This window comes from Scatophagus argus, chromosome 7, assembly GCF_020382885.2.
Source record: "Scatophagus argus isolate fScaArg1 chromosome 7, fScaArg1.pri, whole genome shotgun sequence".
In the NCBI taxonomy this organism is placed as follows: Eukaryota; Metazoa; Chordata; class Actinopteri; family Scatophagidae; genus Scatophagus; species Scatophagus argus.
Window position 1 is genome coordinate 6,387,320 of NC_058499.1, and position 14,531 is coordinate 6,401,850.

General features: G+C 41.3%; 2 protein-coding genes across 2 annotated transcripts; both read left to right on the forward strand.

The window, feature by feature from the left end:
- The first annotated feature begins 961 nt into the window (after positions 1–961).
- On the forward strand, positions 962–4,411 carry yars2 (tyrosyl-tRNA synthetase 2, mitochondrial). Its single transcript, XM_046394510.1, has 5 exons — positions 962–1,887; positions 2,484–2,651; positions 2,790–2,945; positions 3,303–3,473; positions 4,037–4,411. The coding sequence occupies exons 1-5, from the start codon at positions 1,100–1,102 to the stop codon at positions 4,194–4,196; spliced, it is 1,443 nt and encodes a 480-aa protein (XP_046250466.1). The 5' UTR covers positions 962–1,099; the 3' UTR covers positions 4,197–4,411.
- Positions 4,412–6,044: 1,633 nt separating this feature from the next.
- cdkn1bb (cyclin-dependent kinase inhibitor 1Bb) lies at positions 6,045–10,435 on the forward strand. The gene is made up of 3 exons (XM_046394511.1): positions 6,045–6,863; positions 7,167–7,295; positions 8,770–10,435. Exons 1-2 carry the CDS (start codon positions 6,422–6,424, stop codon positions 7,280–7,282), a joined length of 558 nt encoding a protein of 185 aa, XP_046250467.1. The 5' UTR covers positions 6,045–6,421; the 3' UTR covers positions 7,283–7,295; positions 8,770–10,435.
- Positions 10,436–14,531: the final 4,096 nt, after the last annotated feature.

Genomic DNA, 14,531 nt, shown 5'->3' on the forward strand with positions numbered 1-14,531 from the left:
TCTCTTCACTGGAAGTGAGGGGCCGAGCCCAATCCCTGAACACCAGCCCCATAAAGAGGTTTGTCTGGATACTTTTGTCTATATAATGTGATTCAGTTTTACTTTCGCTCTCTTTTCATCTAACAAGGTTTTATAGTTAAGAGGTGTCTTTGCTAGATCTGATGTCCACAGACAAAAATACATCTAGAAATATTAAAAATGCCTAAACATGCTCTGTTTTCCTTCAGCTGTAATTGTCATGGATCTAATGGAAGTGAATGTAGTGATAACAGAAGTAGGAATTCTACAGTCACAGGAAAAACTTTGTCGTTGTTTCATTTGATGAGACTGTTTTTTAGCTAACAAAAGAGAGTGGAAATGAAATAACAGCATGGAAAAACACTTTCACGTGTGCAAAGCTATGACACTACTACATGAGGTTTTTGAAGGCAAAGAACAGAAACTGATCTGTATTGCACCATACAGACTACAACAGTATGATATTTTGATATCGTCTATATTGGATCAATAACATTTTAATATTCAGTAACACAGATAAAACACAAAGCAATACACAAAACCAGATTTCCACGCAGGCTCCCTCTACAACACAGGGCCTGGTTAGCATTTTAGCAGGACTTGCATTGAGGCCCTTGTTCTGTCACATATTGGGAGTCCCAATGGCTCCAAATGCAATGCTTGGATTGGGGATATTTTATTAAATACGCTTAGGAATATACACAGAGTGAAGCATGAAACCACCAGGACCCACGCTGTTACTCCATCTTAAAACCCTGTCTTATACACTTAAATCTAGTCTTAGTGCCTTGACTTTAAGTTAATGTTGAACCCACAAGGTTTCAAGTTAAACTCCTATATAAATCAGGCAGAATATGTGTTTATTTTAAGGTTGCAGTCAGCGCGAAGACAAATGCTTTTGGTGGTGGCGCAGGGTGGCAATCGTGGCTCATTTTTGCCCTCAAGTGGCTGAATCCGCGCAACAGACATTATGATGGGAGCTCCCGCTGTAGGAGCCAGTGCACAAGAGGGCGATCTACTCTAACAAACTACCCGCGACTCTCAGCTTGTCCTCCTCCGTGTTCCTGTCACATTGTTCAACATGGCGGCGGCCATGGCGAGGGTCTGCCGTTGTGCATGGCGGCACGGATGCTACAGTCTGCCGAGGCGAGCGGGTCTTCGCCTCACGCCCAGGTCTAAATTTCACGGCTCTTCAGCGGCACTTAACGGACTACTGTATTCTCTACACAAACGCGGGATTCTGAAGGAATCGTTCCCAGAAAACGCAGCGCAGGACGAGCTTCCTCAGCTGCTGCAGTCCGGCGCTCAGACTGTGTACTGCGGCTTTGACCCGACGGCCGACAGCCTCCATGTGGGGAACTTGCTCGCTATCATCGGCCTGTTGCACTTCCGAGACGCCGGGCACCATGTCCTCGCCGTGCTCGGAGGGGCAACAGCACAAATCGGCGACCCGAGCGGGAAAACGAGCGAGAGGGAGCGGTTGTCCGCGGATGCTGTCGAGCAGAACACCCGCAGCATCCGGGAGAGCATCCAGAGGATATTCACCAACCACGAACTGCACTTTCACGACCGCTCCAGGAAGCTGGGCACGGTGACCGTGCTGAACAACCTGAGCTGGTACAAGGACCGGAGCGTGATAGGGTTTCTGTCAGAGGCCGGAAGGCACTTCAGGATGGGCACCATGCTCAGCCGCCACAGCGTGCAGTCCAGGCTGAGGAGCGCTGACGGTATGAGCCTGACAGAGTTCACCTACCAGGTGTTCCAGGCTTATGATTTCTACCACCTGAACCAGGTATACGGCTGCAAGATTCAGCTCGGGGGCACCGACCAGCTGGGCAATTTGATGTCTGGCCATGAGTTCATTCACAAGTAAATATCTATCCTACTTTAAAAGAGTGCAGCAGCATTGTTCCAAACCTAATTGAAATTTCTGTTAATTTATTATTCCTCTGAGTCTTGGTCATTGTAAACACAACAAAAAAAATGTGACTAAAGGATTAATGAATTGTGTGGAGCCACTCTTTAATTCTGCATACTTTTAACCAACCAAGCAGCTATTGATTTCAGTTTGCAAACACTTTTCAAAGTTGACACACTTTAGATTGATTCCTGTGCTGTGGACACCTGTAACATAGATTCTAGCCACCAACGTGACATTGTCTTAAACGTTTAACACATTGACTAGTGTTCATCTGTGAGGCAGATCAGACAAAATTCTTCATACATGTGAAACACAACTCAATTTTCTCTTTCTCGCATTTTAATTTGCTTGAAATCATGAGTATGAACAACAAGTATTTGTAAGATATAATATGATCATTTCGTCCCTTTTTGATTCTATTAAATAAACATGCAAAAAGGCCCCAGCAGTTCACCACTGTGGACCATTTGACTGACAAGTTTTGAAAGACGTGACCTGCATCAGGCATGCACCACTTGTTTAATAAATCCTGACTCCACTGCAGAGTGAGCGGCGAGGCGGTGTATGGCCTCACCATGCCCCTGGTGACCAGCTCTGTCGGGGACAAGTTGGGGAAGACGGCAGGCAATGCTGTATGGCTCAACAGAGACAAGACGTCCCCCTTTGAACTCTACCAGTTCTTTCTCAGGCAGCCTGACGCCAGTGTGGAAGGGTGAGTGAAGATGAAGCCTGGTGATTGGTTGTGCTTGTAAAGATGAAATCTGCCTGGTTGAGGCAGAAGAAACAGTAAAGTTAGATCTTCTGTACACGGTGATTGGAGGCTGAGGTATATTGTGTGGTCCTTTTGCAGGTACCTGAAACTGTTCACCTTCCTGCCTCTGGCAGAGGTGGAGGCGGTGATGGAGCAGCAGAGAGAGGATCCAGGTAAACGACTCGCACATAAACGACTGGCTGCGGAGGTGACGAAACTGGTGCATGGAAAGGAAGGGCTGGAGAGTGCAAAGAGGTCAGAGCAGTTGTGTGTGGGATTAGATTTAGTAATATTTTGTTTGATCTTTTTTTTACAGTTACTTTATTTGGGTCACCTTATTAAAGCTAAGTTTGGTAACTTATTTTAGAACTTTCTGGTTTCTACATTCTTACCAAGTCCAGCTTTAAAGGCAGTATGAATTAATTCAGTTAAAGAATTTATAAAAACACAAAAAAAAACAAAAAAAAACAAGTGTAACTGATGAAGACATTAAATCCATAACACCATAAGGGTCACTGATCTGTAGATGCACACATGACCTCTGACCTCCTTTCAGAGGGGACAGTTGACCCATTCGGACAAGAAAAGTAGAATTTAATGTTATTTTTACAGGTGTACCAACGCGCTGTACCACAGCAGCGTGCAGGCCTTGGAGGAAATGAGTGATGAGGAGCTTCAGGAGCTCTTCAGAGAGGCTCCCTTCCACGAGTTGCTGTTGGAGCCGGGAACCACTGTGATAGACGCCTGCCGTGCGATCAACGCCATCCCAGACGGAGCCAAAGGGTCGGTACTCCAAACCTGCTTTTCTGAAATCCAGTATAGTTGTGTGTCCAACGCTCCAGAACCATATTCCACTTCCTATGACATGAATGTTTAGAACATTTCCTTGATAAATATATCAAATCATTAATCGGTTTGCCAAAATCATTGGCAGTTCATTCTAGGTCTGTTGATTAATCATGTCAAAACGTTTAAGCGACATTTTAAGAGTCTGCAGATAGCCTTTTTTGTTGGGACCATTACACCATTAGGAACTTTAATGACATCGTATTCTAAATACATAGACTTTTTTGGGAAGGCTTTCCACAAGATTTTGGAGTGTTTCTGTGGCAATTTTGGCCCTTTCATGCAGCAGAGCTTTTGTGAGGTCAGACACTGATGTTTGACATTAGTTGTATTACATTTTTACTGTAGAGTGTAGGCTTTATAATAGTGTGTGTACAGATGGTTGACAAAAAGTTTTCGTGTTTCGTGTTCATGATGTGTCTTGCAGCAAAATTGACTATTTCAGTGAGGTGAGAGCAGAGGAAATCCTACTAACTGACTGTTCAAACGTTTGTGTGCAGTTATCGAATGGTTTCGGAGGGAGCCGTGTGGATGAACCACGGACGGGCAGACAAACCAGAGCAGGTACTGATCCCTAAACTCCATATCCTATCAAATGGACTTACGTTGGTCAGAGTGGGCAAAAGGAACTTCTACATCATCAAGTGGCTCAGCCTCTGAGGTCATCTGCTTTCATATGGGACCAGTTTGGCATGATGGACTGACTGGGAAGGTAGGCGACTACACCTCTGCAGGGTCAAAGAGGAGATGTTGATGGACTTTGGAATATGCTGGGTTTTTGGCCTAAACCCTTAGCTGTGGTTGTCAAAGAAATATTTATATGTACAGATGTAATGATTGTCTAAAGCGACGGTATTAAAAGATATTTGATATAACGATTGTTGCCTGCTGACTTTGTACTGCTATAGAGAGCTTGCTAAATGAACACTAGGGGGCAGCATTGTCCCAGTCATGATGCTGCTGCAGGCACACACAGCTGCACCACATACCCTGTTGTGGCTCATAGATAAATAATTGATCACATTAAAATTAAATTGCAACATTTATTGCAAACAGCTTATGGCTCTATTTTTAAGAAAATTATATTTCTTTCTATCTGATGTGGACATGAGGATAACGATTGTCTCACAGTGACTGTTTTTGCTTTCTTGTTGGAGAAAGGTGTAAACTGTCCCAGGAGGAAAAGAACAAGATTTTGGATAGATTTCCAATGTAAACTAATCCTGTTTGTAGAGTAATTTTAAATTCCATTAATTTTATATTTTTATTAATGGAATATTTCTTTTGACCGTGGCGTTGGATTTTTACTGCCAGTACCATTTTTTTTCACTGTGGTGTAAATAACTATTTCTAACTTTCAGTGTGCAGGGCCTTTGTCAGTCTTTCTTTGTTTTATTCTTTTTGGATATTTTTCTTTAATTTGCATGCATCTGCATGTGGATGGCTTTGTAGTATCTGGTACATCTGTTCTTCTCTTTTTGTGCTGGGGGACGGTGGACATGAGCACAGGGTCTGCTGTTTGCTGACCTTGACTCACCCCTCTCAGCTAACCCGGGTACTGCTGTAAATACAATGTCATACTTAAGCGCATTTGCTGAGTTTTTTTTTATTATTATTTATTTCTTCTTCTTCTTCTTCTTTTATTTTTATTTCTTGGATTTTTTTCGTTTTGACATCAGGGGTACCTATTCTGGCAGAATGCCCACAATTTCAAGCTCTAGTCTTTCTGAAATGTCATCTCTTTTAAGGTGGAATTTGTATAAGAAATTCATTTTTAGCAAATTGTTCGAAAGAAAAAAAAGTAGAAAACCTGCCTCCACAACATATTTTTCCGAATCTTACTGACTATTGTTTTGGCTGCTGTTTTGTATCTCTCTCTATATATATAGATACATATATAGTGATTTGTTTAAGTCTTGAAAATATATATATAAGGTTGTTTTTTTTCTCTCTCTCTCTGTTGGTATTCAAATGCAAAACAAAGAAAGTTCCATCCTTGAGTTAAATCTGTAGTCTGTTTTTGCTATGAAGATGCACTTTTGTGAAACTGTGTTATACGTGCCACATATATGCCACTTGTTATTTAAATTTATCAGTGTCTTTCATCACTGGCCAGAAATAACATTTTTTATTCTTTATTTGGGAGCTGAAATAGAAAACCAATGTAAAATTTTAAGAATTTTTTTTTGTTGTTGTTGGACAAATATAAAATGTAACATCTTTAACTTTTAAAAGACCAAGGTTTTGTTAAACAGTCTCTGTAGCCTTGTGTTGAAATTGTCATGAGGACATGCTAACAGTTTTCATTTCCAGTGTTTTTCTTGCCAAAGGAGTGTGAATTTTGAAGATTTGAAATCTGCTTTATAGACGTGCTGAATGTAGCAAGCATTGACTGTAAATGGCTGCAAGCCCATCGCAACAACATGGTCCACCTTAAGAAAAGTGGGCGGGCTTAAACGCTTTGACCAATGAGCGACCTTCTCCGCATTTAAATAGCTCTGTGTGTCAATCACTCCCCCCTCCCCTCCCTCCCTCCCTCTCTCCAGTCAAGCTCCACTCTCAATTCGAAGTACATCTTTCAATCGCCATATTGGGTACTGAGAAGGTTTGTCTGCAGTTTCTCGCACTACGGACGAATTTGACAGAGCGACTCCAGATCCTGTGCACTTTGTTTTGATGATCCGCGGAGACTGCTTCGGGCTTCACGACACCGCGGCCGTTACCGTTTCCAGCTCGCATGGCATAAGTCGTTTTATGCTTGTTTTGGATCTTGCTCAGCGACACGGAGATACCGTTACCCGTTGTTTTTTTGAGCGGTGTGTTTTTCTTTTGAAAAACTGGACGCTCCGGGCTGTTTGAAAAATTTGTCTTTTCTCTGTGGGAAAATGTCAGATGTTCGACTATCAAACGGGAGCCCGACGCTGGAGCGGACGGACTCCCGGGTGACGGATCACCCGAAACCGTCAGCCTGCAGAAGCCTCTTCGGTTCGGTGGATCACGAAGAGTTAAAGAGGGATTTAAAGGGACATTTGCAAGAGATGGAAGAGGCTGACAAAGCCAAGTGGGGCTTCGACTTCGCCAATCACACGCCGCTGTCCAACAGCAGGTTCGACTGGGAACAAGTGAATTGCAGAGACGTCCCGAAATTCTACATCGGACAAACGCGGAGGGATAAGGGCGTCTGCTCTGCTGGGAATAACAATGTGGATCTAAATGGGAATCATAACTGTGTTGTGGTGGCTCCGAGCGAAGACATCGCCAGGTCTGACGGGCAGATGGAGTGCACGGAGCAGTGCACCGGGCTGAGGAAGAGACCTGCATGCCACGGTACTAGATTTGCATCAAAATGACCCCAGTTTTCACCGACTACATGTCAGTGTTAGCAGGTAGTCAAACCGGGGCTTATTACAACATATCGATCACAGCTGGGGTATGTCGCCCATTAGGCTGAAAAAATGCTTCGAAAATATTATTTATGTCGCTCTAAAATTGGAACAGACCTTTTACATCTTCAAGGGTGATCGACTTGGATGTAGTTTATTTTTGTTTGGTTATTTTTTCTTTATTATTAAAGCAAATTGAAACCATTTTTTAAATAGATTTCACTGACGGTAAACTTTACTTTTGCAGACCCCTCGGCCCAAAATAAGAGGTCACACAGCAGCTCAGATGAGGTTAGTTGTCCAAGCCTGAGTCACTCTGCAGAACACACACCCAGAAAGACCAGTCCCAAGAGGCAAACGTGAGGACAGGAACACGGTAAGGACTTTTTTCTCTCTTTTTGCTAACTTTTAGAAAATCTTATTTTTCTTGACGGGATTCTGTGTGGTGTAAACTGCAGCGTCAGGGCAGAAAACGCACACTACGTCGTGCCCCTCGTCTCCCTTCCAGCTGTTGATTACCTCGACGACAGATTCATATTTAACAAAACACTTGTTAAAAGGCTTAACTGTACTGTTTTTGTGCTATCAGGTGGTATTTTTTTTTTTTAACGCAGTCCCTTTGCAATTTAGGTGAAACGAATAATTGTAATTTGGATTTCTGTCAAGTGTGCAGCATTAACAAACAGCTTTTTTATTTATTTATTTATTTTTAAATGTGTGTGTGATCTTATAAAGTGTCCATCAGGCTTTCCCATTCATTTAATAGTAATCGGAGGGAGTGCAGGTGTTTGCTGCAGCTGGTTGAGTTCGCCCCCAAGTCTTTCAAGTTGTATTTTCTTTGCTTTTAAACTTGTTTCGGTGCGCCGCCAGCCACGCCAGATGAGTGAAAACGGGAGAAACAATGTGGCTGCACATTTACACCTCTTTACTACAACCGCCGCCTGCCACGGCGAGTTTCCTACTAAACTGTAAACAACAAGCGTGCTGAACAACAGTGTAGTAGTAACACGTCAGCAGCCACTGCCCTCAGCGCGGAGCGCAGCGCAGCGCGGACGGGAAGGGAAGGGGCTGGTCTCCCTCTCCCTCCCCCCCTCGTGTGTGTACACACTTTGAACACCAGTGTTACAACACACACACATCTGTCTCTGCCGCGCACGTCTGAAATCGAGTGTGTTTGCTGGCGTATGAGCCTTGTAGTGGCAGGATTTGAACAGTGAAGGCTGCAGAGAAGGAGAAACGCCTCAGCCTCCCTCTTTCAGTGGGAGGAAAAGTCTTTTCAGGGGGTGATATAATATATATTTATATATATATATAGCACACTGAAGATATATAGAAACCTTTTAAATGAAGGAGGGATGCAATGGGTGCACGCATTTTTGAAAAATATGTAAATTTTTTGTTTACATGACTGCCAGCTGTTTTTGCTTTATTGCAACCACCTTGTAAAAAAAAAAAAAAGTATATAAATATATCCTGTGAGTTATTTTGAGTGTAAGATTCAAGAAGGTGCTGGTGTAAAACCACACCTTCTGCTGTATTATTTTGCACCGAGTGACACGAATGAGTTAACAAATGCTTCTTGCACCAGTTCAGTAACTGTCACCAGAGTATTAACATGCAGTGTATTCACTTTTCACGTCCAAATCTTGGATGCTTTCTTGTTTTATTGCTTTCAGGTAATCTTCCTCTTTTGTCAGAGTGCATGAGGATGTACAGAAATGCACTTTTTTCTTTTTGTTTTTAATGTTCCTTTCATTCTCACTCATTTGCAAAGTATTCCTTAAGTGATGCATGAAGCTCAGTGTCATATTATTCTCTCATCTAATTTTTTTTTTCTTTCCCCCCCACAGAGCCGAAGATGTATTTCCCCTTTTACATGGGAAACCTCAGTGTTGGCCGATTTTTGGAAGAGGAACTACACAGCACCAGAAACATATCAGCTCTCCTGAAGACGGGGGAGGACGCTGTTGAAGCACTGAATAGAAACACTAAAGTTGTGGCACTCAATTGAGAAGTTACTGCCTCTAAAAGCAGTCAATGTAGCATTGTGCAATTAGGTTTGATTTCCTTTTTTGCTCCTTTTTTTTTTTTTTTTTTTTACTACCTGTGTGTAAATAAATATACATATTATATTATTTGTCTCTCCATATGTAGCACATAAGAAAAACATTATGATTTGAACACAAATCCTTAATGTAAAAAGGTGTGAATTTTGATTTGACTTGAAGAATTGCAGTGTAGTTTGATACATGTTTCCAAAATGCTGTTCTGTTTTGTTTTGTTTTGTTTTTTTTTTTTTGCTATTTTATTTCCTGAAAGGCAGTGTGACTGACAGTCCCTAATTGCTACATTTAAAACAAAATCATGGCTTCTTACAGTTTCTTAACAGTGTATCTTCACTCCGTCATCTTCCTAACTCAGCAGTGAAGAACGGTACAAATGTAGCTTGTTGGTTTTTTGTTTTTTTTTTTTTAAATTTTCCTTCCTCTGGTCACATCAGTGTCACCAAGTGCAGGTTTTCCTAGAAGATCTATTTCCCCAGGAAATCAACACAGGAAAAAAAAAAAGATCTAATATCTCTGTTATTCTTTCCTCTATATCAGCCAATATTTAATTTGCGATAGGTGCCTTTAGCATCAGTTGAATCCTGGAATATCTCCTTTCTTTGTTTTTTTTTTTTTTTGTTTTTTGTGTGTAAGTTCTCCTGCACACCTCAGCCACGGCGTAATGGTGTGTTTGATTTCCTCTGGAGTTTTGAGGTACTCAGATATTGAAGGACAAAGACCATACAAACTGCACAGGTTTTATTGTAAAGTCATCCTCTTTGACTTCCTTTTTTTTCCTTTTGTTTCATCAGCCTTAATGCTCTTCAGAGAGGAGGTTTTTTTTGGAAAAGGGTTGAATGTCCAACAATGCCAAATACATGGTTGCTTTCAGTACGGTTTGCCAGCACCACCTGTGCTCCTCCTTAATTGACTTCACATCGTATTACTTTGTGATAACCTTGACTTAAATTTTCCATGTATGTTTTTGTACTTTTTTCACCAATGTTGTTAGCCTGCTGAGGATGCAGATGTGAGCATCTAAAAGCTTCCCTTTATTTGCCTAAAATGTGGGTTATATTCAAAGAGACCAGCGTACACCTGGATGGAGAGAGCAGACAGCTCGTCTCACAAGTGTCACCATGCCTGTGTATTTGTGTAAATCTTTGCAATGTACCTATGTACATAATTTTGTAAAAACACTGAGAAATTATACTAACTTATTTATGTCAAGCTTTTTTATGTAGAATAAAAAAATGGGTTTTTGATTACGGTTATCCAAAGTGGCATTTACTTTATTATAATTGTCTTATTTTGTAAAAGCATATTTTTGGTAGTTTTTTTTTTTTTTTTTTTTTTTTTTTTTCTTATCAACAAGGTTGCAAACTGAGCCTGATAAAATATTTGATGTGCATTTTGTAATGTGTGGTTATAAAATGTGTTGCAATCAATTAAAAGAGAAAATTAAATTTGACTGGTATCACTGATGCTTTTTTACACTTGGTGTAAATTCACCCTAACACACACACACATACACACACACACTGTTTGGTTTTCTCTTTGAAAGCTTCACATTTGTCAAGCTAACCCTAAGATAGTAACTGCAGAAAAAAAAATATTTTCTAAAATATATAAACATAATATTTTTCCACACTTCCGGAGGTGCAGGGCTTTTGCAGCAGCTGTGTGAGAGGAGGCATCCTGGTTCAGTGTACTGACACTCCCAATATGAATCCAGCAGCTTTTTTGAGCGGGCTGATGATTGACACTTTGGCCATCCAATGAAAGGGAGAGTAAGGAAAGCAGACCACTTGTTGCAGCCAGTAAAAATCAGTAACTTATCATGGGAATGGCTCTCATGGAAAAAATGTATGTGCTTTGAGCTCAGAATACGATTCTCATCTGCGAGGTAAAATACTGCAACTTGAATGATCATTATTATCATTTTACTGTTTCACTGGCCTCGGCAGCATCTGAATTCCTGTTTGTGTCAGTGTTAGTAAGTGTGTGTGTGTGTAAGCTAATGAGTGTGTGAGAGAAGAGCAAGAGTGTGTCTTGTGTGGAGCTTTTCTTTAAAAAAAAAAAAAGTTAAATTATTTTGTCACCTTTCATAGTTCCTGTGACTAATGTTTTTACATTTATTTTAATTTATTGATTTTTGTGTATGTGTGTGTGTGTGTGTGTGTGTGTGTAAAATGTGCTATGTTTAGTGGTGAAATTACATTAAATTTAGGAGCTGTATTTCTGTACCTCACATTTAAATTTAAACTCAGTAATTAACTCAGACATATACTTTAATACACTTATCAGGTTACATTTTTAATATTTTTAAGTGGTTAATGATTTTGCCATGAGATACTGATGCCTAGTTAATTACGCCAAACAAATCCCTGTTTGCTGTAACTAAAAATAAAAAGTTTTAACATGAATGCATACTGTTTTCATTTTATGTTATGTTATTTTATCTTCTAAAATTTCTTGTCATCGTGGGTGATGTACGCCAGCCGCAGAGCTCTAAGCTGCAGCTCGATGTAACTTTGCTACACGTGTGTCTCAGCTCTGTGTCATCATGGCGCATATTCTGCTGTGAAACCCAAATTAATGCTTTCACTGCCCGGCATCTCCCTGCTTCCTCCTCGTGCCACAGACACAGGAAGACACCTGCAGCAGCACTTTAAAGCTGGATGGGTGGGGCTGTGTATGTGTGTGTATGTGTGTGTATGGGGGGGGTGTCCTGAAGTGTGCAGGTGGGTAACCTCAGCTCAGCCGTCCACCCCCACCCTGAGCCCGACCCATTGTCCCAGTGTGTGGGCCTTTGTGTGGAGGGCTATTGTGAGGGGCCGGGGTCGGCCACTGTTGTGTCTGGGGCTTCTCTGCTCAGACAAAGGGCCCGTCTACAAGCCTCCACCCTGCCCAAACAGCAGACTGACTGACTGACTGACTGACTGCTGACGAGGTGGCTCACTGGCTGACTTACTGACTGAATGGCTGACTGGGTGTCTCTCTGCTTGACTGATTGACTGGATGAAGGCAGAAGGGGTGAAAGTGTGTGTCTCAGCCGATCTGCAGTACCCAGTGTACAGGAGTGTTAACTATTTAAGATAAAAAGGTATAGTACTATATATCAAATTATTTTTTGCAATAATAAAAAAAAACACTTTTAAATGTAGTTTTATAAGTAATTATGACAACCATAGGATTTTTTAAAAATTAAAAATGCTAAAAGGATTTTTGAGAAAATAAAAAAATAAAACTTACACTGAAGCATACTGTAGCTGCTGTGTGCAAACGTGATGTAAGTTGCACCTTTTCTGTAACATACATGATGGGAAATTTAAATATATGACAATAAGCTCATCAGACAATTACATTTTCAGCAAAGTGTAATAATTCCAGCCAGTGCTGTGTGTGTCTATGTATGTGTGTATTTGTGTGTGTGTGTTTCTTTTTATTTATACAATAAGCACATGTGCTGTAATGTGAACAAACCGTAATTATTCAAGTGCAACACGGGCATTTTCTTATTTCTTCAGGCAATGGGAGGTGTAATTTCACCACACTGATGTAATACTTACACACACTGACTACAGAATGTTATGTTGCTCACTCAAGGGTGGCACGTTTTTTTACGAATCAAAGATATTTTTCTTTTCTTTTTAACTGAACTCTAGAAACGAGAAAAGTTCGAGAGATGTGTGTACAGAACAGGGTTTTACCATATTTTCTGTTTCCAATTCACTTGTGTACAACCCCTTGATAGATTCCATGTTATTTCTCTTGAAGTACCTCATCAGTTTTGAGTAAGTGCTTAATAACTCCTTTTGCACAATTCTTTCGCACAATTCTTTCACAATGTAGAGTGTGACTGCTTGAACCAAACTATTTATTTGAACGCTCTACCAAAGCATGGATAACAAGGTCAGTTATTCAAGACGGCATTAACGAGACTACACTGTGTGATGCAACAGTATCTCTCCTTGCATAAGAAACACCTTTTCTGTTTACAGCAGGAACGTCCCTGAAAGCATTCCTGTAACACTCCATCACAGCCACCCAAACAAAACCACAGCGAACTCGAGGAAATTCCAGTGAGCCAGTCAGTCAGAGAAGTGGAAGGCATCGTCGGCCTGTTCCTCTCTGCGACATCTCGCATGTGCCAAGAATTCACACTTCCTTGCTAAATCAACAGAAGCAGGTTATCTTTTCCTGTTAACCGCCCCGGCACTTAATATAAAGTCACAAGTTCCTCCCCATGTTTCCTGCCTAGACCACAACCCACGTCATCAAGCTATTCCCTTGGCACCTCAAGCTCTGAAAAAGGGGAAAGCAAGTGCCCACAAACAAACACCTAACATCCCTCTCTCTCTCTCTTGCTTTCTCTGTTTCTTTCTCTTGCCATCGTGCCTCTCACAGGCTGAGAGCAGACCGGACTGCATGTGAATTACTGTATTTTCTTTTTTCCATTTCTCTGCGCATTTGTTGTAGGCTGCCTGGAATGCCCCTGGTGGGTGGGGTTTCAGTGTTTTTTGGAGAGCTCAACTGGATTTGGTCTGCCAGGAAAGCTGGATCAATACAGAAAAGCTATTCCATTGAACAGCGGATGCTCTGACGTTGCTTTGGTTCCTCAGACACTGCGGTGTGTGATGCATGGTGTGTGTGTGTGTGTGTGTGTGTATGCGTAAGAGTTTGTGGATAAGTGACAGGCAGTAAGGAGGGGGGAGGAGATGTTAAGGAGATGCTGCAGAGCATCGAATGACAGATGTGCAGATGTGCATCTGTGCTGCGTTTTTGCAGGGAAAAGAAAAGGGGAGGGTGGTGGTGGTGGTGGTAATGCTAATTAAAGCAGCGCACCTGCAGCCTATCAAAGAGCTTTTATCTTTTATCAAGTCAAATCTGCTCAAGCACGCAGCACGAGATGCGAAATCAAGCAGGCTGTGCTGCACGCTCTCTCTGATCCGTTTTCTCTTTATCTCTCTGTCTCCTGACCAGGGGATAGTACCTGGCCCAGTAATCCCTTCAGGAATGTCCAAGGATGCGTTTAGATGAATTTGGCCAAGAAACAGAGGCAGAGCTTCCAGCTGAAACATCTGCGCAGGGCAGATAGACATTAGATTTCTTTTCTTGGCCTTTCATTGCCAGTCTCACTGTGATAGCCTCTTTCATTAAATGTAATAATTAAATAACTAATTATCTTCAAAATGGAATGGATCGGCACATGATGTATCTTTAACTCCACCACATGAGTTACAGAAAGTAAGAATTTTTTTCCCCCTCTTAATCAATCAAGAGTTTAGTCTATAAAATGTCATAAAACATTTGTGAGGTTGAAAACTTCACAAAAAAAATGTTCATCATCTAATTAATTAAATTAGTGTTAGCTTTTGTCAGTGAAGTTTTTGATGACTGAGAAAACTAATTAACTGGCTGATCATTTCAGCATTAAAATAAATGATGAAACACAAGACTAATTTGACCTGTTAACAAGGCTCCGATTTACAATCACAGGTACAGTAAGTGTGGAAGACAGTAAGTGTGAGTGTGTAACAGTAGTGGTACATGGCAGTTCACTG